We start from the raw sequence: 22,054 nt of genomic DNA, 5'->3' as shown, positions 1-22,054 counted from the left end.
ACATGACATAACAAACATTTATGAACACAAACACATAAGATTACAATATCAATCAGGCTCAGGTAAAAAGGGATAAAATAAATAAATAAATACATAAGAAATTTAAACAAAACAATGGTAAAATAATTCAGATTCTGCATTATGTGTTATTTTTAGCTCAATGCAAGTTTCCCATGACTTAACACTATTATTATTACTATTATTATTATTATTATTATTATTATTATTATTGTTATACACAACAACAATAAAAACACTCATTGTAAATTATAATAATGAGAAAGAGTGAGTAAAAAAGACAAGGCTCCTCACTTCAAATTTACTAAAAAAATCTTTTGACTTATTTAGTGAAGAATTATGACAGTAAGTCAAAATGATGGCTTTTAAAGTCACCATTATGTCATAATAAGAAGAATTTAACCTAAGCCCACTGGCAACCTTCTTCTTTTTTACTTTTGCTGGCACGAAAGGTCTTCCATCAATGTCAGAATAAACTACAGTTTGCAGAAAGGTTTACCTCGCTTATTGCACGCCTGCTAATGCTATGAAAAAACCATGCAATGTTCAGTAGTATTTTCAATGCTATGATTGTTGGATATAAATGTGATTAAAATAGATTTTACTGCTCCCATTCATGTTTATAGTCTGTCAGACCAACAGAAACACATCAAACCTGTCCTGTTCATACATTTTGGTATACTGCAGTTCTCACAGGTGTTATCACATCCTGCACATTAAAACCTGCTGAAATGCCCTTAAGCTTTAGCCACAGTAAGTCTGTGCTGGAAATAATCTGCTTTTCAGCCTCTGGTGCTCTACATCTGCTGTGTGTGTGTGTGTGTGTGTGTGTGTGTGTGGGTGGGTGGGTGTGGATCTGTGTTAGTCACTCCCTATCACCAAAACACACAAAACTCTCTACGCAGAGTTGCTCTTCATGATTCTAATGTGAGGGAGTATCTTAGTCTGTGCAGTCAGACTAACCTTAAACGGGAAACCAATTCTACTTGTTAAAATTCAGACTTGAAAATCACCATGTTATTGTGCGTGAATCACAGTCATTAAATGCTTCGGTTGAGTGTGTGGCACGATCCTTCACACACAATTCATTTGTCTGAAGGGCACAGACAATTGAAATGTCAAGCATACACTTTTACAGAGAACACAGTAAGGGATTATTTCCTGTGTCTGCGTATGATGAATGTATTTCCTGCCACTGCTCAGAGTGCTGGCTGCTGCATTTGTGCTCAGGATTCAGCCTGTGAGGTGTACAGGCTTAATACACGACCTTGTGGAAGGAGCTGCAAAACGGGAGGGGGGGTGGGGGGTGGGGGCACAGCCTTCCAATTACAATATCGATATGATCCTCACTGTAATGTACATTGCTGCAGTGTTTCTGATTTGACACATATGCCTAGTAAAATATAGGATTGCAGTCAGTGGATTATATATAGGCTGTAGTGTGTTAGAGCAGCTATAGACAGAAATGAATATTAAACACAGGCATGTCGTGCAAGGTGAATCTAATAAAGAGACAATTTACCCAGGTTCATACGCATAAATCTTTAAGGAATAATTCAGCAGTTTTGTAAAGGCTTATTGAATTGCCCTCTATCTGTGTGTGAGATTGGAAGATAAAGACTTGAAGCAGGGGGATGAAGGTAGTCTTGCTCTTTCCAATGTGAAAAAATATGCATACAACACCTATAAAGCTTACTTATTTAAGAGAGTATGGTTTTTTTTGGGGTTTTTTTCAAGTACCAGTACTGTAGCGCAGCATCTCCAGCTATCGTGCAGCATGTCATATAAAGTATGTAGCATGTACCGCAGTGTGCTAACAATGTGCTATACTGAATCACTCCATCCAGCTGCAATGAAAAGCTGTCAATTTTGAGTTCTTGTTTATTGTATATTCAACAAAAAACATACAATGTCAGCTCTTCAACATGTGGTGCCGCGTAAAGGCAAATATTTTTTCCATATCGCACAGAGCCAGGCTAGCTGTTTCATGCTGGGTTTTATGCTAAGCTAGTCTAACTGCATTACGATTTCAGCTCAAAAGCATATCCAAACCTGCATTCTTTTTTTTTTTTTTTTTTTGCTATTTGGGGGTGGAAGAAAAAATGTATAAACACAGCATTAAACCACCTTTAAAGCTGTTATGTCAATGCCCATTCACACATCAAGCATTAATTGTGAGTCATATTTCTGTCCACAAATTCATGAAGGAAATGTGTGGCTTTTTTAGCGGCTAAATGCTAAACTATGTTTGCCAGCTAGTTGCTAACTTTGCTGCATCTGAAACACGTGCCGATGAAACCAGCAAGTGTAAGCAGTTCGTAGCTGAAAAATCTAAACAATGAACTGACGCCAGTAAACTCCATTAAAACTGAGGTGAACAGCAGGAGTTCATCAATACGAGAGACGCCTTTCACATAAAAGTAGCCATGTGATCCACTGGTATTATGACAGCATTGATTATAGCCACTTTAATGCATAGACATGTTATTGATTTCAATCTTCTGAACTCACTCAGTGGAAAGAAAGCATATACGCATAATTCACAGAAGGTTTAATAACTTCAGTGTGTCTGTGTATTATGTTAACTGAAGCAGATTTGCCTGTATTTACACACACTGGACTGAGGCAATGTGCAGTAACAAAACTCTCGCAGCCGGACGACGCTCTACCTTCTGTTCCTCACCTGACATCATGTAAAACTGCACCTCCAGGATTTAGCGACCTAAAATAGACTATTGAGAGCAATACTGCTGAACTGCTATTTTTATCATTTCCATTGCAAATCTATTAATATTTTGGCTACTTAGGGTTCTCTCCATCCATAATGAGGTGAGGAGATAGTCTTCCCTGCTGGTAGTCCTGTCACTTTGTTTCTGGAGAAAACACTCGAAATGACATGAATCACTGTCACAGCTCAGACTAAGACACATTGCCTTCACAATAAGCCACCTCCCTGCCAACACACATGTACACACACACGAACTGTGGCTCTGCTAAAGCAGTGGAAACAATGACACTGATACTGAATCTCCCTTGTAGCTTTTACCTTGACTATAGGGGCTGTATGCCTAAAACTAAATCCCTGGTCTTAACATGACACGAAACCGAGCCTTAAATCACAGTCAGGATCTAAATGTACTCACAAATCAAAATGTCCTCACAGGAACAGTTGGCTGCACTGTCAAGAACTGGTCCTCACACGTACAGCTAGATCATGCACACACACGCGCACACACACACACACACACACACACACACACACACACAGTGCTTCAGTCATGACAAGCTAAAAATAGCCATTATTACTGTGAATCAGTATTGCCAGTGAAACGGCTTCCTGCATTGCCAGAGATCCAGATTTTAACGCTTGGGTAGGTTCAGAAACACTGTGTCGCAACCTATGAATACAAAAGAGGACAAGACGTGAGCCATCTTTTATAATAGTAACCATCTGCAAGTGTTTAGAAATTCAAAGATGGAAAACGCACGGTGCATGAACTTAAGTGCTGGGTTTATTATCCTTTACCTAGTGGGCTGCTGGTTATCTGCAGCTTGATTAAGAAACAAACCTTTGATGAAAGTAGTTTTAGAGAAAATCATTAAAGCTTAAATGTTCTGGACACAAATTAACCCCTGAAGCCCTATTTTTTAGTATTTTATACAAACATAAAAAACATACATATCCATCAGTTACAGCTCCACAATTGTGAAGCCAAAATGAGCAAAGACAGGCCTACAGCATGCCTCCCTGTCCCTATCACCACAGTGAGATCTGAAAAACGAAAACAAAAAGGTTTTACTTTCACCTAAAACTAAATTCTGAATTAGAGAGTAAACAATGAGTCAGTTGACACTGATGTTACTGAACCTGGTCTAAAAATTGCACCTCTACCAAATGTGCTGCAAACGAATTGAAGCACAGTTATGGTGCATCCATTCTAGTCATAGTATTAGGCAGCCTCTTCATTTTAGCCATTTGGAGCCAAGTGTGCTAAAGAGCTTCTTTGCATCCTGACAGATAATTTAACCTTAAAATCTCTTCATGTCCATTACTAAAGGCTCTGTGCCCACAATACACTTAACTTTTACTTCTAAATGGAGTATTTCTTATTGCACAACAGCAAAAGAAACTGCGCCAAAATCACTTTACAGCCCGATTCCATTCCTGGAGATCTGACAACAAACAACACAGACTTTGTGTTACACATGCCAGAAATCAACAACGATTGGAGCTACAGGGTCATGTGACCACTCTACTTTGAGTAAGTAACCATCTGTTTCTGGTGAAAAAAGTGGAAAGTGCAGCTCTAGACAGTCTAGTTTCATATGATACCAAACATGCTCTTGTGGCATGATGAGAAATTCTACATTCACACAGAAATCATTACTGCTCCTTGCGTTAAGAAAGTTTATATTTCAGGAAACTTAAATTCAAACCTTTACTACTCGGGAAAAGTGTACATTACATTTTTTACAACTTTTCAGAATGGCCAAACACACTCAGCAGCCTTCTCTAAATGCCAGCAGTGGGTTGCGTTTTGATAAGAGATATGGTCTGATACCAGGACTGCTGGTGGAAAATACAGATTTCTTTGAAGTAAGACATTTTAAAGGTCCCATAATTTTACACTTTCCCGGTTTTATGTGAAGTGTTGATATCCAAAGGAAGATATATTTGTGGTTTTAAGAACCAAAAACCATCTCAGTGTAGTTTTAAATCTCCTCTCTCAGGCTTCTCTCTGAAGCTCTAGTAACAAAAGGTCAGTGAGCCAATCAGGATAGAGGCTCTGAGTCTCTCTTCTGATCAGCTGACTGTTTTCTGACCGATCAAATAAAAATATAGCAGAATACAGGTAAACACTCAGAAAAGCCAAATCCTAGGGTCCAGATGCGCTGGGTTTGGGGCGTGGCTGAGAGCAGTGACTGCTTTGTTGTGACATCACAAAGTTACAGAAGTCCTGATGGCTCGTTTTCAGGCTCAGTTTCTAAATACAGGCTGTGTGCATTTCTCTGTGGACTGAGGCTTTGATACTTTCACAGTATTAATATAAAAATCTCACCTTGTACAATGTGGGACTTTTAAGATTACCTGTTCTATTACACTATACGCTGCACTGCAACATATTCAGTCTTATTCAGTGTTAAATCCTTCACGATGTCAAGAAGACATGTTCCGTGCGGAACACAGAAATTCCAGCACAGTTTTTATTTGTTTAACAAATATGTTGACAAAATCACCCAATCATTACAGAGAGGAGAAGACTAAAACTGAAACTGATTTACATTTGAAACAAGTGAAACCATCTTGTACCCATTTGGTGTTGGAGGACTATGCTATTATAAATGCAAGCTATTTTCTGCAGTGTGAGTCAGTCTTCAAACCAAAGACAGCCAAAAGTCCTAAATCACTGAGACATAAAACACCACCACTCCCATTCTCTGAAAGCTGGGACAATGGCAGGGACATCCTTTGAATTCAAGTTCAAGTTTTATTTGTCGCATACACAATGTCCATACAAAGGCAGTGAAGTGTTTTCCCACTGTATTATATGTGTGTGTGTGTGTGTTATTATGTATTTAGTATAGAAAGATTCAACAGAATGTCGTTGGAAGAAATTATTGTCTGCTTTTTATCCTCAATAAATATTAAAGATTCTGGTTCTTTCTGAGGTAAATCCACTACAGCTCAGTAAGCAGATGGCACAATGCCCTGGTGGCCTAATGGTTAACGCACATATCACAAAACCGTAACGTCCACGGCCAGGGGATCATTGTTGCCTGTCATATCTTCTCTCACCATTTCTCTCTACACTGAAAAAACAACTGGCAGATGTCAAAATTTGGTTGTTTTATTTTGCTCTGGTATCCGGGGACAGCTCTATTTTAAGAAAGTCATGTCTCTAGTCATGTCTCTCTTCTAAAATCCACAGAGGTCAAGGGAGTTCAGAGCCAAGCCAGGAAGGAATGAACGTGTGAGACGACTACGATCCGGAGAGCGCTGTTGAACATGTCCATATCCCACATCCACATGACCCAGTAACATTATGCTCCAGGACGGGCACAGAATAATAGCACTCCCTGCACCACCATGCACTTTAACACAAAACATATAACACAGAAAGATTATTGTTTGCACACACAATTCAAAGACAACCATGACCGACACTGTGTGTGTAATTCAGACACAGGCCGTGTGGTCATGAAACGATTCCCTGTGTGAAGTGAGATTTTTCTCACACTCAGTCCCATTTGGACGTTGGATCAAGTGTGGATGAAGCCCAACATGTTCAAACGTGATTTAAACTACCGGGACCAGAGTCAAAGTAACAGCATTTGAAGCCCATGATGGCGTTTGATTATAATCCAGCCAGTCAGTGTTAATAGTACAGAAAGTATGTGATAGAAAGCATTTATTTGATTTATACATTCCTTTGATACTACAGTGATAACAGAAGATGTCTTTAACCTAAACAGATGATTAAATGCATTTATGCTGCTGTAGTTCATGTAAATTGTCTCTGACTTCTTGTTTTTGTCCAAACAGCAGTTTAACTTAATTAAATATACATAAAAGAAAACATGGATGAATTACTGAGCAGGCACAAACTTAACTTTCAAACAAGAAATGTTGACACCCTGACCATTTGGGGCCCTGGGACAAAGTCTCAGTCAGTTTGAAGTGTTAACATTTCTTGTTTGAAAGTCAAACCACAAAGAGATGCAAAATGAACACAAAGAGATCCAAAACAAACACAAAGGGATGCAAATCTACTGAGAATTATTACAGTGAGATACAAAATGACCAAAAACCAAAAATGGCTAGAAAGAGACACAATATGACTGCAAAGAGACATAATACTACCACAAAGATATGCACAATCCAACGAAGACAGACCAAATGACTACAAACAGACACAAAACTACCACAATGAATACAAAATGATATAAAATTACAACAAAAAGATGCTAAATGAACACAGAGAGCTGTAGAATCACCACAGAAATAAACCACAGCAAACATAACAAAACTGAATATGCGGTCTGGAGTGTAAAACCTAAAACCCTCAGTCTCCACACGTTTCAAAACAGTTGGTGTTTGCTGAACAAATGTATCAGGCGACAGGTTCATTTAGCAAAAGTGCAAAAACAGATTATGATTACTGAGAACCAATATAGCAAATTGGGAGCTTATCCGCAGATAAGACTGAGGATAGTGTTGACGGACAGTGAAGTCTATGTGATGTTTAAAAATATTGTGTGTGTGTGTGTGTGTGTGGACATAAACATTGCTTTGCCTTACCTGCATTGTCTTGTGTTGTTGCTATCAACCTGTGGGGCACTCGAGGTGAGACCTTCAGCCCTGCTCGTACCTGGTAGAAACTGAAGGGGAGGATACAAACAGAACAGTCACACTTAAAACTGCATGAAATCAATTTAAATATCTTCAAACAGCCGGTAGGAAATAAATCTTATGAAAAGTAACATATGCCGTACATGCACTGCTTGCTTGAATCCAGTTTTCTATACTATATGGATATTCACACTCGCTTTTTTTTTATTTCATTTTACAGTCACCTGTTGTGGATGAACATTTTTCACTGATGACTATTCTAGACACTTGATTTTTCAAACTGGAACACATGAAATTCAATATTCCCCAGTATTTTAACTTCTCAGAGTGAAAACATTTTCACTCTGTTTCAACTACAATTACCACCTTTTGGTTTTGTGCCTCTGCCAAAAGTTACAATTTACATCCATGTCCTGTTCAGACTCATATAATATATGTACCGAAGACTTTCAAGGAATTTCATAAAGGTTTCAATGTATTTTTTTTTATAATTAGCATTTGGATTCTTGATTTATGGCCAAAACTGTGTTTTTTGAGGCCTTGAACTTGAACCTCTGACCACCAAAATCTAATGAGTTCATTCTTGACTCCAAGTAAAGGTTTGTGCCAAATTTGAAGAAATTCTCTCAAGGCCTTCCTGTGATATCACATTCACGAAAATAGGATGTACTTATATACAACAATCTGAAAATGTAATATTTCAGGGGATGGCCACCGGTGCAGAGGCATAAAAAAGCAATTATTTTGTATTTTAATCACATTTGTGTCTAGGTCGCATTTTTTCCACCCTTAGTGTGACCTAACATCCAATTGTAGAGATGTGTCTAGGTGGAATATAGGATTTTCCTACCACCAACAAGACAGGTTTTATATAATAATCGTGACGAGTGCATCTTCAATGCTTCAGAAGTGCTCTTCATGACATGGATGACAAGTTAAAAAAGTCATGTTAAACAAAACCAGCCATGAATTGTACAAATGTAGCTAAATTATTAAAGGATAAAGGGCAAATAGTTATTAATAATGAAAAAGACATAATAATGCACCTCTATTCAAAGGCTGTGAAGTATAGACTGTATATGGCATCAGATGAACAAAGGGTGCTAGAATTTTGAATGTGCTGTTTAAGATAAGATGAAAATGTATTGATCCAGGTTTGGGAATGTGGTTATTATAGCTTGAAAAGTAATAGGATTCATCAGCACAGTGTCATAAAACAGGTTGACTTATGTATGGATTATTTACATGGCATTTCAGACTACAGGCAGCAAAGGAAACACATCTTTGAAAAGGTCACTTTGACAGTTCAAGTGAATGCAGCTTTGTGCAAAAGCACATCTCAGCTCTCTGGGGACACATCGGCAATCTAAGAGGCCAAAGCGTGGCGGTGAACACAGTCATCACATCAGTGTGTTAGCGACAGCCCTCCTGAAGATGGAGGCTTGACAGAGAAGAGCACGGAAAAAGGTTTTGAAGGTTGATGAATAAATAAGGGCTGTTTATGGAGATTGGTCAACTCAGTCACTGGTCAGAACCTGATCCACTGCCTCTTACAGCAGAGATATGTCGATCTGTGTGCTAAGTGTTTATATTTCAATAAACTTTTTTATTTACTTCAACTATTAGGTGTAAAAGGCTGTGCAGCACCCATTTAAGAAAATGCATTTGGTTTCACAAGTGATGTATCTGAGGCAATCTAGGTCTCTGACTTTGCCTCCATTAGTGGAAACTAAAAGTGCTGTGCTTATTGCCATTGCCTTCTTTACAAATCAAATGCAGATTTAATCACTATTTTTTATGTGATCAGTGTACAACTGGGCCCTTAAGTGTACAGCTGTTTGTTCCCCAGTCTGGTGCAGGGATTATTATTGATTCCAGCAATTACATTTCAGTGTGGTGAGATGTGTAGGTCCTGGTAACGGAACAATCCTTATTCCAAAGTGCTTCATTTTTACATTGGGACCAAGTTCTGTTTAGTGCTCGCACCAGATTTCTGCTGCTACTATCTAAAGCAACCGGGAACTGGTAAAAACAAACATATTAGTGCACTCTGCTGAAGGGATTACCATGATAAAGCTTCAGCCCAGCCCATCTGAGGAGGGAAAATCATTTTGATAAAGCTGGTGTTTCAATGAGCTGGGGAGAGGATTTAATCTTCCTGCAGACGCATCATGGCAGGATAAACATGGCCCTTTTTTGTGATGGAAAAATACACTGGGAAAGCTCAAATTTTCATGTTACCATTTCATTTGACATTCCTCATTAATCTGGTTATTGATGCAGCCCATTCTGTGTGTGTTTTGTAATATGTTTTTATACATCAAGACTCCAGTGCCTTAAATGTGCAGCTGGACAAGTTGTAATGCCTCCATTTGGACCTTTTGGGGCTTATTATTTTACCCCAAAAATACCCGCCACAAATCTTAATAATATAAATAAAATGTAGATTTTGCACTGAAGTTCAAGCTAATTGAAAGAAAAAAGTATATCAACAACTTAACCAATTCATGTTACCTTTAAATATGGGATTTGTGGGGACACACTAGAGTCAAAGCAGTGCTGGCAGCTACTACTAGCTTGTTACCTTTAACAGCAGTCTCACCAGGTGTTTTTTTTATTTGTTTTTACTCCATCATGTCTGGGGAATAGCTCTGGCCTTACTCCTGATGAATGACAAAAATCTCACTTTATCATAATGGATAGTTTTCAATTACACCTACATCTCAGCTGCTCGCTTAAACATGATATAAAGTTAGCTAGCTGTCTCTTGTGTCAGATTAAGTGTTAACATTTCTTTGTGAAAGTATTTTGTCTATGATTATAAAACTACTCTTGTATAACATCCTACTGGCATCACATACGTTCTTTATATGTGATATATAAACATGATATAGCAGTACTATATAAGCGTACCACGTAATATTATGTACTGTAAATATGAGCTATCATTCTACAGAATTTTGTAATGTTTTTGTATTAGTTTAAGATTTATATTCTTCTATTGTCAATTATTTTGTGGTAGCCTATGTGTTCACTCTGAGTTCTTTCCAACCTGCTCGTATTCCGTGTAATATATGTGAGGGTGATGCTTCCAGATATTAGCTATAGATCTGTCATGGGTTAATATCAACTATCTGCTTGTACTATATATATTTTTGTAGCCACTGACTGAAGTGCTTTGTGTGTTTATTATGGATGAATCTATGATGTTCATTCAACTTCAACAACAGCCTCTGAAGCCTACAGTTCATTTTCTCCTTTTTCTGGTTAAACTAAATTCTACATGCTGTTTTCACGGAGGTCACACATGGCATAACATTTTTTATTTGGCATGGCAAATGTCAAAAAGTCTGTTCAGTCATGCCTTCATTCATTCTTCTACCTGTCTTTGCCATTATCACTGACTCTCTTGTCATTTCAGACCCTGCCACTCCCTCCTGCCCTGCAGTAACGCTTGCTCTTCTAATCATCTGGTCCTCATTCACTAATCACCTCATAGTATACAGTATATACTGTGCTTTCCCTGTCGCAGTTCTCCAGCCTTACATTCTGGTTTTTGTTTGTCTGTTTTTGGATTTCACCTTTTGCCCTTTTCTGCATCATCACTGAGGCGCTCCAATCCTGAGCTGTGACAAAAATTCAGATTTTGGTTTTAGTGTAGTTACTGCGATTTGTCTTGTTAGGGCAGAGTAATATGTTGTCTGAATGTCAACCCATGCAGCAGTGGAAAGAGGGTACATCAATTTAATTTACCAAATAAAAAAATTGTGCCTTCATCATTTCAGGATGACTCATATCTTTATTAGTATTTACCCTTTTTTTCTGTTTAGCGATGTTATAGTTATAGTTAGAGGGAAAATGGATCTCATACAGAGGTCAGAGCAATCTGTCTTTAACTAGAAATGATCCAGAAGAAGATTATCTGAAATGCAGGAATATATTTATTGCCATGCTCTATAATAAACTGGCAAATTCAAGAAACCATTTCCTTTTTCCCTCCATTCATTATTCATGTCTGCCTATAAGCAGCTTTGAGTACAGGTGTAAACGCACCCAAGAGGCATTTGAGATCCGATCACTCATATTCAGAGATGGTCCACATTTGGCCACATTCATTTAGAAATGTGAAGGCAAAGGTGTGGACTGCCTTCTCAGCTGATGTCCTCTGCCACAGTCTAATTAGTCCCGCTACAGTTTTATAATGAACCGAGAATATTTTTTCACGGTGCTTCCTGTCATAATTTTAAAATTGACCAACGAATATTGAGTTTATATATATATATATATATATATATATATATATATATATATATATATATACACTATTACAAATGAGTAAAGTCTTATTTCACTGCAGAGCTGTGCACAGTCGATTAGTTCACTCAGTCCCCTCTCTCTCTCATTCTCTCTCTTTCTTACAAACTCAGTGACAGCGGATCCGTCTGTCAAAGTGAGACTGGTTAAGAACAGCACCACATTTGGTCTTTGCTAACAGAAACGATGTACATGTTTATTTGCATATAGAGCAGGGAAGTGAGATCTGATCACAAGTGGCCATTGTCGCAGATGCAGTCTATTGCCAGGTGTGAACTGACGGACTTACAGCTGATCACTTGTCATCGGATCACCCAAGACACATGTTAATGCCAGATGATGAACGGGATCTTACAAATTTAAGTTTTAAATTCAGTTCTGTTTTTTCTGTTCAGTCAAGATACATTTTTAGTAGAAGAAAGAGAATAAAAAGCAGCTACTTTTGACAAATAGAACTGTGTGTATCCTTTGTCAGCAATCAGCATGAATATGCTCTGTGAGTTTGCTGACTTGCCAGTTGTGACGGCAGGTAAACAAAAGTCATGATCATGTGATTTCTAAATTGCTTACCCCCTCTGAAAGAGATCCACATTGTGAAACTTGTGCAACTCTACAGAAAACTCCAGTGTTCCCTGTACTTCAGACATGATATAATCCCACTCATCACCTGTCGAAAGAGAAGACAAACCAGTAAATATGACACATCAGGAAAAATAAGCAACATTAAGACAGAATCCACAGTGAAAAATAAAATATATCATGACATTTCTAAAATCAGCTCACGCCGTTATTTCTTGTGTCTACTGAGATGATGTGACTCATACAGCCCAGTGTGGAGAACTGACGTATGAGACCAAGACAGACATCTTGGTCTGAATATAGTTTTCATCATCACTGTTCAGGTAAATGTCAGAAAATGAATACCAGCTGTGGGGTGATTATTTCAGAGCGGTGATGCGTGCAGCTGGAAAGTGCTCTCTTTGTTGTCTCTGTCTTATTAAAGGATAATTTGAGTTCAGCATCTATTACTGTAAACACCAGCTCTTTGGTTTATTATTATTTTTACCTGTATAATTAGATCTGTATGAACTGTATAGTTCTGTATTACCTTTAAAATAAACGTAGGATATCTGTAAAACTGGCAATTACATATAAGCATTATTTGTCTTGTTCATTTAAAGGGGCTATTTGAAAACTTTCTGTGCGTATGTGGTTTTCTAAATGCTGTTTTGGAGACTTCTACCTTGATAACAAATCTGTGCAGTTCTGTGCAAATAAAGGTCTCCTTCTCATGTTTGACCTGAAAATGGGAAAATGTCAGTTTACATGACGCACACGAGGATTATTTTTGACCTTTTAAGATCAACACCAACAGTAAAAACCGATGAGAACTCACAGTTGACGACATGACGACAAACTAAACTTCTGAAAAATGTGCACATTCAGTTTCTGCTGGCCCTTACGATACAGGATTTAGCAATGAGTGAAATGAATGTAACCCTTAGGTACAAGGTACCTAGGTTACAAGCCGATGTAAACATTACCTCAGCTCATTAAGACAAGTGCATCAGATTGATGTTGGTAAACTGATGTCTCTCACAGAACCTGTGATCAACATACCCTGGTTTGCTGAAGCTGAATTCACTCACATATGAAGAGTGTTTTTTCCAGCAACAATTAAAGCTCAGTGTCTCCGCAGTAATTCCAAACACGAACCATCAAATTTCACTTTAAATCCACAATGTCTGAAACCACTAGGAGAAAACCTACAGGATTTATGGACTTTATACTCTGCAGCATTCAGAGAGAGTGCAGTGAGAGCTGAAACAGTAAAGCTGAGCTGCTGCCAACCACAAGCAGATGAAACACTGTCAGTGTTTACTGCGCAGTGTATCAAATAGCCCTTCATTGAATGCTTTGAAACATAATCCTATGTGTGCGGTATTCACTTAATGTTCCTGTAAGTGCTGTAAAAACCATGGGAAGTGATTACTCGAGAGGAAGATATACACACAAGTCTGCAGTAAAGAAACAGAGTCACTGCCGTCAAACACCTTTCAGAAGTGCAACTGCACTTCATTGTAAGCAGGCCTCCTCTTCAGCTGGTTTAAAAGCATAGTACTGTTTTCAGTCCACTTTCTTCAAGCAGTGAAGATTTATCCAGACAAGCTGGTTTTTCTAACGCCAGATCTTAGATACCAAGCTACAGTGAGAGGTTAAGTGGCTGAAATGAAAAACAAGTTAACCCCTACAGACATCCATGAATATAGGCCTACCACTAATGATACCACGGCTAATAAAATGATCTGCTAAGGCCTACCCCCGTCAAGTTTACCGTTCTTGCATCATACAAAGATTTTCCATCTCAATTCATAGTCATTTTCATCGGGTACTTTATTTCAGAGGCACATGTAAGTATCTCATTTCTAGCTCTCGGCTGTATTTACCAGCTAACAAGACAACTGTTTCTGTCTGTTTTGTCTGCTACTGCTGGCTAGTTAATCAAGCTAACATCAACTCTATTCATTGTTTGAAAACAGTCTTTTTACAATAGACTTTTCAATGTTTCCAAGTGACTCACTTTCATATAATCTTCCCTAAAGGGGAAATAAATAGGAATAAAAAGCAGGTTAGCGTTAGCCTTACTGTGATAGCATCCACGGCCAGCTTCAACATGGAGAGGAAATACACAGTGGAAGCACTGTAGTCATATTTTTTTTAACACATGTAACCTGTAACCCCACCAGCTAATGTAGTTTGCTAACAGTGATCTTCACGGCGTTGGAGGCAATGCTTGATTTCTACCAAATGTTATAAGTTAGTTAACCAGACATGCTAACGTTTGTAGCTTACATATCAGCTGATAAGCACACTGTTTAATTTTGGGTTTTAGTTTTAGGGAGGCTCAAAAATAACACCAGCCTTGAAAGCATTGTTCTCACTACAGCCCCTTACACACCACTTCAACATGTGGAGTCATGAGCAGAATTATTAAGGCTTAAAGTTAAGCATAACTGAAGGCGTGTGACAGGTGGGTCGACATATCCCTTCCACAAACCGGGGTGCACCGAAGTCTCCGCTCAACACGCGCTCCACCTCTGGCGCCAAGATGGCACCAGTGGAGCAGCCCACTCTGAGGTAAAAAAAAAACAAACAAAAAAAAAAACGCTCTTCAGAAACATATGGGTGATGTTACATTATGTCTAAAATGTTCAATATTTCAACCACAACAATGTTTTAGCCATATATTAATTATCTGGAATGAAGCATTACGTTGAACTACTTTGGTTAAGGGCGTTTGCATGTCTTTTTTGTCTGTGGCTCGCCCTCTTAATGTATGTAATTTATTTGTAATGTAACAGACAGCTCTGATTTGTCACTTCCTATGAGCAGAGATATCTATTGCAGTGTCCTTTCCCATCACCAGAATTTCATTTGTGCAAATAGGGTGAAGCTAAGGTGTCTTCTCACTTGGCAGAGAAATACACTCCTCCACCTTACTTATGCAAATAAGATGTATTATAAGACTCTTGCCAAGTGTAGAGAAAAAAATGCCCAGTGAATCTTCAATAAAACCTGAACCTGATCCTTTTAAAAAGCAGCAGTGTAGGGGACCATGTCCATTTTAAAGTACAGGAACATAAAAGCGAGCAGTACAGTCACACACTCCTGACAAAGACAGTAACCTTCTTTATCGCAGTACATTAGCTGGCCACTGCTGCAAATGGCCTGAAGAGACAAGAAATGACAGTGTGAAACTGTTCCTCCTCCTCTTGCTGACTCTGCATGTCGTGTCACATTGACACACACTTGCCAGACTTGCAGCTCTGCAAGAGTGAAGCTTTGTGTGCATCCGGTCGGCCACAGATGATGGCGGTCATCATAATGTCATGAGCCATGAGGCCGTGGAGTATGTACAGCTTGTGATTTTCATCAGCGTTAATTAAGGTAGCCAAAGCTGCCTCATTGCCCCTGTAATTCACTGACTTAAACGCGAGCGTGCTAGTTATCTGCTACCTGCTGTCTCAGAGATTTGAGCAGCTCACTTCTCCAGCAATCTGTTAGGTAGGCAGTAAGGTGAACGAACACTGTGTGCTGGATTTAATGGAGGCTCACAGTCCAGCGACTTGGGACTTAATGTGCTTCCTTTCCCACCAAACAATCTCTACCCACAGTATATGGCTGGAGCTTCAACACACACTGCCTGCACTGCTTATCAGCCTCTGCTGAAAATTCATCAATAAGTTAATCAAATCAGCGAGGCACAGACCAAAGCACCCACGCTGACAGCTTCAAAGCCATACAGCTGTCATTCATCTAAGTAGGGTACATTGTGCATCCTCTGATGACGATGACAGTGATGATCATGATGATGGCGATGAAACAACTCATCAACAAAAGCAGAACTGCAGCATAAGACAATATTTTTAAAGGGTAAAAGTTATTCTGCTTTTCACGTTGTCAACAAATCCCATGAAAAGAGCAAAATCTTTAATGTTTCCTGACTTCCAAGGCCGCTCTGTGGTGTCCAATAACGACGGATCCCAAATTTATAGTCTGTGTTATTTAAAGAAAAATGCTCAGAGCAACACAGACAATACTTGTTGGCGAGATAAATCCTTTATTGGTTTTGGTCTTTTCATTGGATTTGCTGACAGACAAAGAAAAACATAGAAATTTGGCAGCCTTATCCTCGCAGCATCTCACAAATAAAAATTATTTATTAGGCTGATTCCAGTGGGCCCTATTTTTAGACTTCTTCAATCAGCATCCAGTGTTTCCCACCAGGATCTTACAGGGCTTTCAAACAGAATTTAGACCTTCAAGTTCAGAAGCAAACTGCTAACACACAACTTCACTGGAAACAGCTGCTTAATCAGTTAAAGGGAACAAAAATGTTGTCAGTTACAGTTATGTGAGTTGTGTTAATTCTATAAGTTGTTGATTTTGAGGAATTTCCTTGAAATAACAGCCCTATTTATATAAATCTCACAGAAGACAGAATTGAAAAGCAATTAGTAATTAAAACATCTGAGACCTTCTTTTTTCTGGCTCCCTCTTTTTAAGGTTATAATCAATAAGATCTTCATTAAATCAAAACACATTTTTGATGCAATTTCTAGTCTGCCCTTGGGCTATGTGCAAATTAAATCGAAAACACACTAAACATGAGACTGTTGGCACACTAACCTATTAAAACCTTCGACCAAAATCATGATGTTGATCAGTAAAAATCATTTTTCTTCAGCCTCAGTGTCACCTCACCGTGTTCACCTGCTTTTTTGTTGCACAAATCCCAGATGAAACGCACACAGTCCTCTGACGGCTGTGCAGTGCTACAACCAACACACGTCTGCACAACCTGTAGCCTAGCTAACGCTCGTAATTTGCTGTTTGTGCACTTTTACAAACTATCTGATTTTCTACTCGCTGCAAATCATTAAACCCTAATCATTACAAAACAGCCATCTGCTGTCTGATTACTATTTAACGCAGGCGCCACACAGACACACGCATACGCTTGGATGAGAGGAGTTTGCAGCTCCAGTGATTCCTCCACCTTAAGGAAAAACTCAAAATCTGGCTGCCCTTAAGCTGCCCTGCTCCCCTCCCAGCCGCTCCTGTTGGTGTCAGCTCAGCTGGGAACACTGGCTCAGTCTGGGGAGGATGAAGAGGCTGCATCCTCATGGCACGATTGAATGAAGAAGGAGCACATTTTGCAGGTAGGCGTAGGTGTCACTGTCGCACAGAGTCATTGTGTGCCACGACTGGTAGCTGCTGCATGTGTGCACAGCTCAGAAAAGGGCCGGAAATTAATCTCAGACATTATTCTCTCTGCAGAACACAATAACAGACAAAAGACTATCACCACATATATTCATTAGTGGCAAAAGAACAGAGTTATAGCCCCTCTTTCAAAGGAATATCAAGAATATAAGATCTGTGAAATCATAAAGTTAATACAACCACACTTCAGACAGAGTGCCCTTAACAGGAATCCACTGAACCAGCCCAGCAGTCATTTGATGGCATAATCTAGCCTTTGCTCAAACCCTTTGAAATGCTGCATTAGACTCTTTGTTGTTAGAATTACAAATCCCTACAAAGGCAGAAAAGAGACTGAGTGGCCCGAGTTATCGAGTTAAATGAGTCACAGTATGACTTTGAGAGGACGAGGCTGGCATCCTTACTATCTCCAAATGAGATTCTCTAATGATCACAGGGCTTTTCTAACGTAGCTGTAACCAGCTGGAGGATCCAACTTTCACGACCTCAGAAGTCCTTTGTGGTGTTTGGAGAGCTGCTAGAGAGGCATGCAATCTGCAGATCATAAAGAGACTCACTGTTTATATTCTCAACTCATGCAACTCATGCATGTGTGTATGTGTTCTCGGAAGAGCAAGTATACTTTAAAACTATGAGGTGAAATGACACAGCCTGGTGCTGTAACATGGTCTTGTGGTCACGAGTGACTAAACAGCTTTATTATCTGTAATCTATTTAACCTTGAATCATCGCTTACTTCTATATTTGTCTCTTTGCAGCCCGCTGTGACAAAGGCAACAGTCCTGTATTGTTTCATTTTGGAGTGGGAGCTTTGCTTTGTTCCTTTCAGATACTGTGTAAGACTATTTCAGACTCTGTGCAAAACTGATCATAAACAGCACACACTGTACTGTAGAACAACTTGGACAAACGTCCTCCTATACATTGAATCATACTGCGTTTCATTTAGATCAACTTGTAAGTGTGGAGCCAATTTACAAAAGGACACATGCCCAATGGTGACCACACATAGGCTACAATAGGTCAAAGACAGCAGGCTTTGCAGTAGCACATATGATGTATAAATGTTTCCTTATTGAATCCATCCTCATTCAGCCTGACAGCGCTCTAATCACCCAGCAGGCTACAGCAGCAGCTTCCTCTGCTGTGATGTACAACAATGAGCATCCCAGTCCTCTCATGAATCCTCTCATGTCCCCCACACACATGCGGACTACAGAAGCAGGCGGAGGGTGTCACATGTAGAATAACGCAGCCTCACCTTAGCAGTGATGAAAGTGTGGTATCCACAGAGGCGGTCGGGTCCAGCCTTCACTCAGTAAATCGCTGTTTGCGGACGGATGCGCGGTTTGCAATGTTTATATCACCGCTTCTCCTGCTGCTGCTGCTGTTGCCATGGTTATTCATCCAGACCCTGTATGTTCTGCAGTACCCCCCCCCCCCCCCTCTCTCTCTCGCTCTCTCTCTCTCCCTCCCTCTGCTCTCTTCCTATGTCTCTCTCTCTCTCTCCTGACGGGGATTTCAATTTGGGAAAGTGCAGCAGCGTCTGTCGGGATTTCGCTTTGTGCTTATCCTCCGGGTCCGCCCCGCGTTTTGCACACACTACATACAGACAGCGGATAGTTAAGGGGATATTAATAGTCAGCACCCAGTCAGTGTGTGTGTGTGTGTGTGTGTGTGTGTGTGTTTCTGCTGCTGCACTATAGTGCGTGCGTCCAGCGGGCGAGCTGACGTCAGAGCCTGCCCCCTAAAAGCTGAAGTGAACCGTGCGGTGGGAGATTACCATGCAGAGAACCAGAGGATGGATGTTATGCAAACATGAATGCAGTGACAAAAACGCGGGTGTCATGTGACTATCTCATATAAATCCCGTGACTCTGACCCTGACATCACAGAGGTGAGTATGCCATCATCATTTAGTCAGGGAGCAACACGATTGGTGAACACTGAATAACCAGTACTTTCACTTTATGAGCAATCACATTAGCTCTGGTTTATATTGGACAAGGTCATTGCTTGTCCATTAATTGAGTTGCCTGCTTCAAATTTCAGCGATCGGCTATAAAGCTCAGTAAAACTCTCAGGGTTTTGTCCGTGGGAGCTCTGACAGAAAAGATTTATGCCATAGTTTGAGCCATAATTTACTACAGAGTCATAAAATGCAGCCTTAACTGTAACTCCTCCAAAAACCACTCCAACCGTGATCAGACTCAATGTCAAGGAATTTCAAAACCAAATTGGATTCATGTCACAAGGTACAAGGTCAAGGCTGCGCCACCTCCAAGGCTAAGCAGGAACTAGCCTGCTGAAAGCTTCAGGCTGTGTGTGTCAATGAGCTGCTGCTAGTTTAATTCAAGCATAATAGACACTGGCATAATATGGAGCTTAAACCTGCAATAATTGATTTAATTATTTATTTTTGTTGGCAGCTGTGAGCACAATGTTATTACTTATTAAAATTGATACTTACACACACCAACAGAAACAGAACATCTAGAATTAGTATTTATTTGGATATTTATTTGGAGTCATGTTTCTGGCCACCAACCTTTGAGAGAAATATTTGGATATTTAGCAGATAGTTTCTGTGTTCATCAGCTAGTTGTTTGTCTTTTGGTGCAGGGCAGGAAGTGTACAGTGGGTCAGCTGACTTTTTTTCCCCTGAAAACAAATAGAGAAAAAAAAGCAGCCTGCTGCTAGAAACAAGGTTATATGAGACGAAAAAAAGTTGTGGGTTGCAAAACCAAAACAATGAGCTTAAAGATACTAACACGTTGTAAGCACACTGCAGTTGGGTGATAATTTTCGGTGGTGTAGGCACTACAAGTGATACCTTTCACATTACGCATTTTCCTCTTGCTGGTAAATAAAATATTAATAATTGCAACTTTAGAGTGAATCCTTTTATCTGATCTTGACGCCCTCTTCATCATTTACTCATTTTACTTTTTGTCTATGTGTTGAATACTTAAAATTAGGTTTTGTTTGATAAAATGTGATGTTCTTGCATTGAAAAATTAGACATATTGCATTAAGAGCTCTGCGTCTTCGTTCTGCCCTCTTTGCCCCGGGCCACCACAGCAGGTTAATCCAGCCCTGCGCAAGGTGCAGTGAAATCTGGTGTCATGTTGCTGAGCAAAAATATTTACATATATTTCTAGTCATAAGGGGTGAAGTCAGAAGTTTTTTTTTTTTTCCTGAGACATTTAAAGGTAAATCTGTATGAATATGTTAATACTGAGAAAGTGAAACTTAAAGAGCATTATATTACACATGATGTGGACCTCAATGGAAACAATACTTCACAAAACAACTTAAATTAAAAAAAAAAATAATTATGTTTTTGTCCAACCTGAACAACCATATAGGTCTTTTTTTTTCCCCAATCCTCTGGCAAATAGGCACGTTGATGAACTTTCTATTGTGCGACTGACACAAAACCAAGGCTACAGAGATGACAAGACCCAGGAGCTTCTGTTGAAGAGGGCCGAAGCCGAAATTGTCAGACAACAGGAATAGAAAAAATAAAAAATAAAATAAAATAAAATAAAATACTTTCTGCAGCGCACTTTTTGCGTCACAGCCTCTGTCCTGCACACACTACTGAGGTGCCACCGGTTGCCGAAGCCAAACACTGTATTTCCTCTAGGTGACAACACATCTTACGCAGATAACACAAATCCCCTGTTGTGTCCTACAATTAGGAAAAGGCAACATAAAAACAACATCCAGACCTGATTCTACGGACGCTGTCGAGAGTTCATATGAAAACAGCTTCAGCAAAGTAACAACAGAGAGACAACCATTAACCAGCCCTGTCTTCTTTGTTCCTGGCAGACAGGTACTGCAATTAAAATGCCATCTGTCCTGGTTAAACAACTCCACACAGACTAATCACTCATCAGATAAGGGAGAGGTGAGGATTACATAGCAAATGAATAAAAATGTCCACGACCCATAAGCTGTTGTCTATGGTAACTGTGTGTTTAAGAGTTATCAAAAGTAGGAAATGAGTTTCCTCTTTCAGGTTGTTTGGTTCTTCTGTGTCTGTGATTGACCAAATGAGCCCAGGACGACTGTTTTCCTCCCGTGTTCCCAGCTTCACCTTCTGCTTAAAAAACCCAAAGTCAATTGCTGCTTTCTCTCATGGCGTTCTGCCATAAGCTCCGAGCACTCTTGATTAAGAGAGGAGCGCTATTGATTTTTTTTTTCTTTTTCAGACGCTTGCCAGAGCCCAGATGACCATATAGTCTGGAAAAAAAAAACTGGCAGAAATTTCAAAGAGGTTACACAGCAAGGACACCAGTTTTCACAAAGTCTTATATCAAAGTTAGAGGATGATTTCTAGCCTGTGATACTCAATATAAAGGTGATCGCTGTGGTTATGCCTTGTTATCTTTATAAGAGGGCATAACCACCTCTTTTAATTGATGTGTTACAGCCACCAGATGTCTATTCTGATGTGATGTAGACAGGGAATGATCACAGACAAAACGTATCCTCAGCTCAGCTCATCATGTCAATGGGACCCATGAAAAACTGACATAGTATACAGACAGATGGCAAATACAAGAAAAACCTGGA

The 22,054-nt window shown here is 39.5% G+C and overlaps 2 protein-coding genes across 2 annotated transcripts in view; one reads left to right on the top strand and one right to left on the bottom strand.

The window, feature by feature from the left end:
* fam135b (family with sequence similarity 135 member B) overlaps positions 1-18,897 on the bottom strand; it is a 49,810-nt gene extending 30,913 nt beyond the window's left edge. The window contains exons 1-3 of the mRNA XM_071499298.1: positions 18,732-18,897; positions 12,254-12,350; positions 7,319-7,398 (exon numbers count right to left, since the gene is read on the bottom strand). Coding sequence (XP_071355399.1) covers positions 7,319-7,398; positions 12,254-12,330 — 157 coding nt within the window. The 5' untranslated portion in view covers positions 12,331-12,350; positions 18,732-18,897. The remainder of the gene's footprint in view (positions 1-7,318; positions 7,399-12,253; positions 12,351-18,731) is intronic.
* A 326-nt stretch (positions 18,898-19,223) lies between these two features.
* The window catches only part of LOC139633557 (collagen alpha-1(IX) chain-like), a 34,718-nt gene continuing 31,887 nt past the window's right edge, over positions 19,224-22,054 (top strand). Inside the window, exon 1 of the mRNA XM_071499303.1 lies at positions 19,224-19,367. The gene's annotated coding sequence lies outside the window, so the exon portion shown is untranslated. The remainder of the gene's footprint in view (positions 19,368-22,054) is intronic.

The sequence above is a fragment of the Trachinotus anak genome, unplaced genomic scaffold (assembly GCF_046630095.1).
Source record: "Trachinotus anak isolate AG129_WGS33_773 ecotype Australia unplaced genomic scaffold, CSIRO_AGI_Tana_v1 ptg000016l, whole genome shotgun sequence".
Lineage (NCBI taxonomy): Eukaryota > Metazoa > Chordata > Actinopteri > Carangiformes > Carangidae > Trachinotus > Trachinotus anak.
This window is presented reverse-complemented; position numbering and strand designations above follow the sequence as displayed.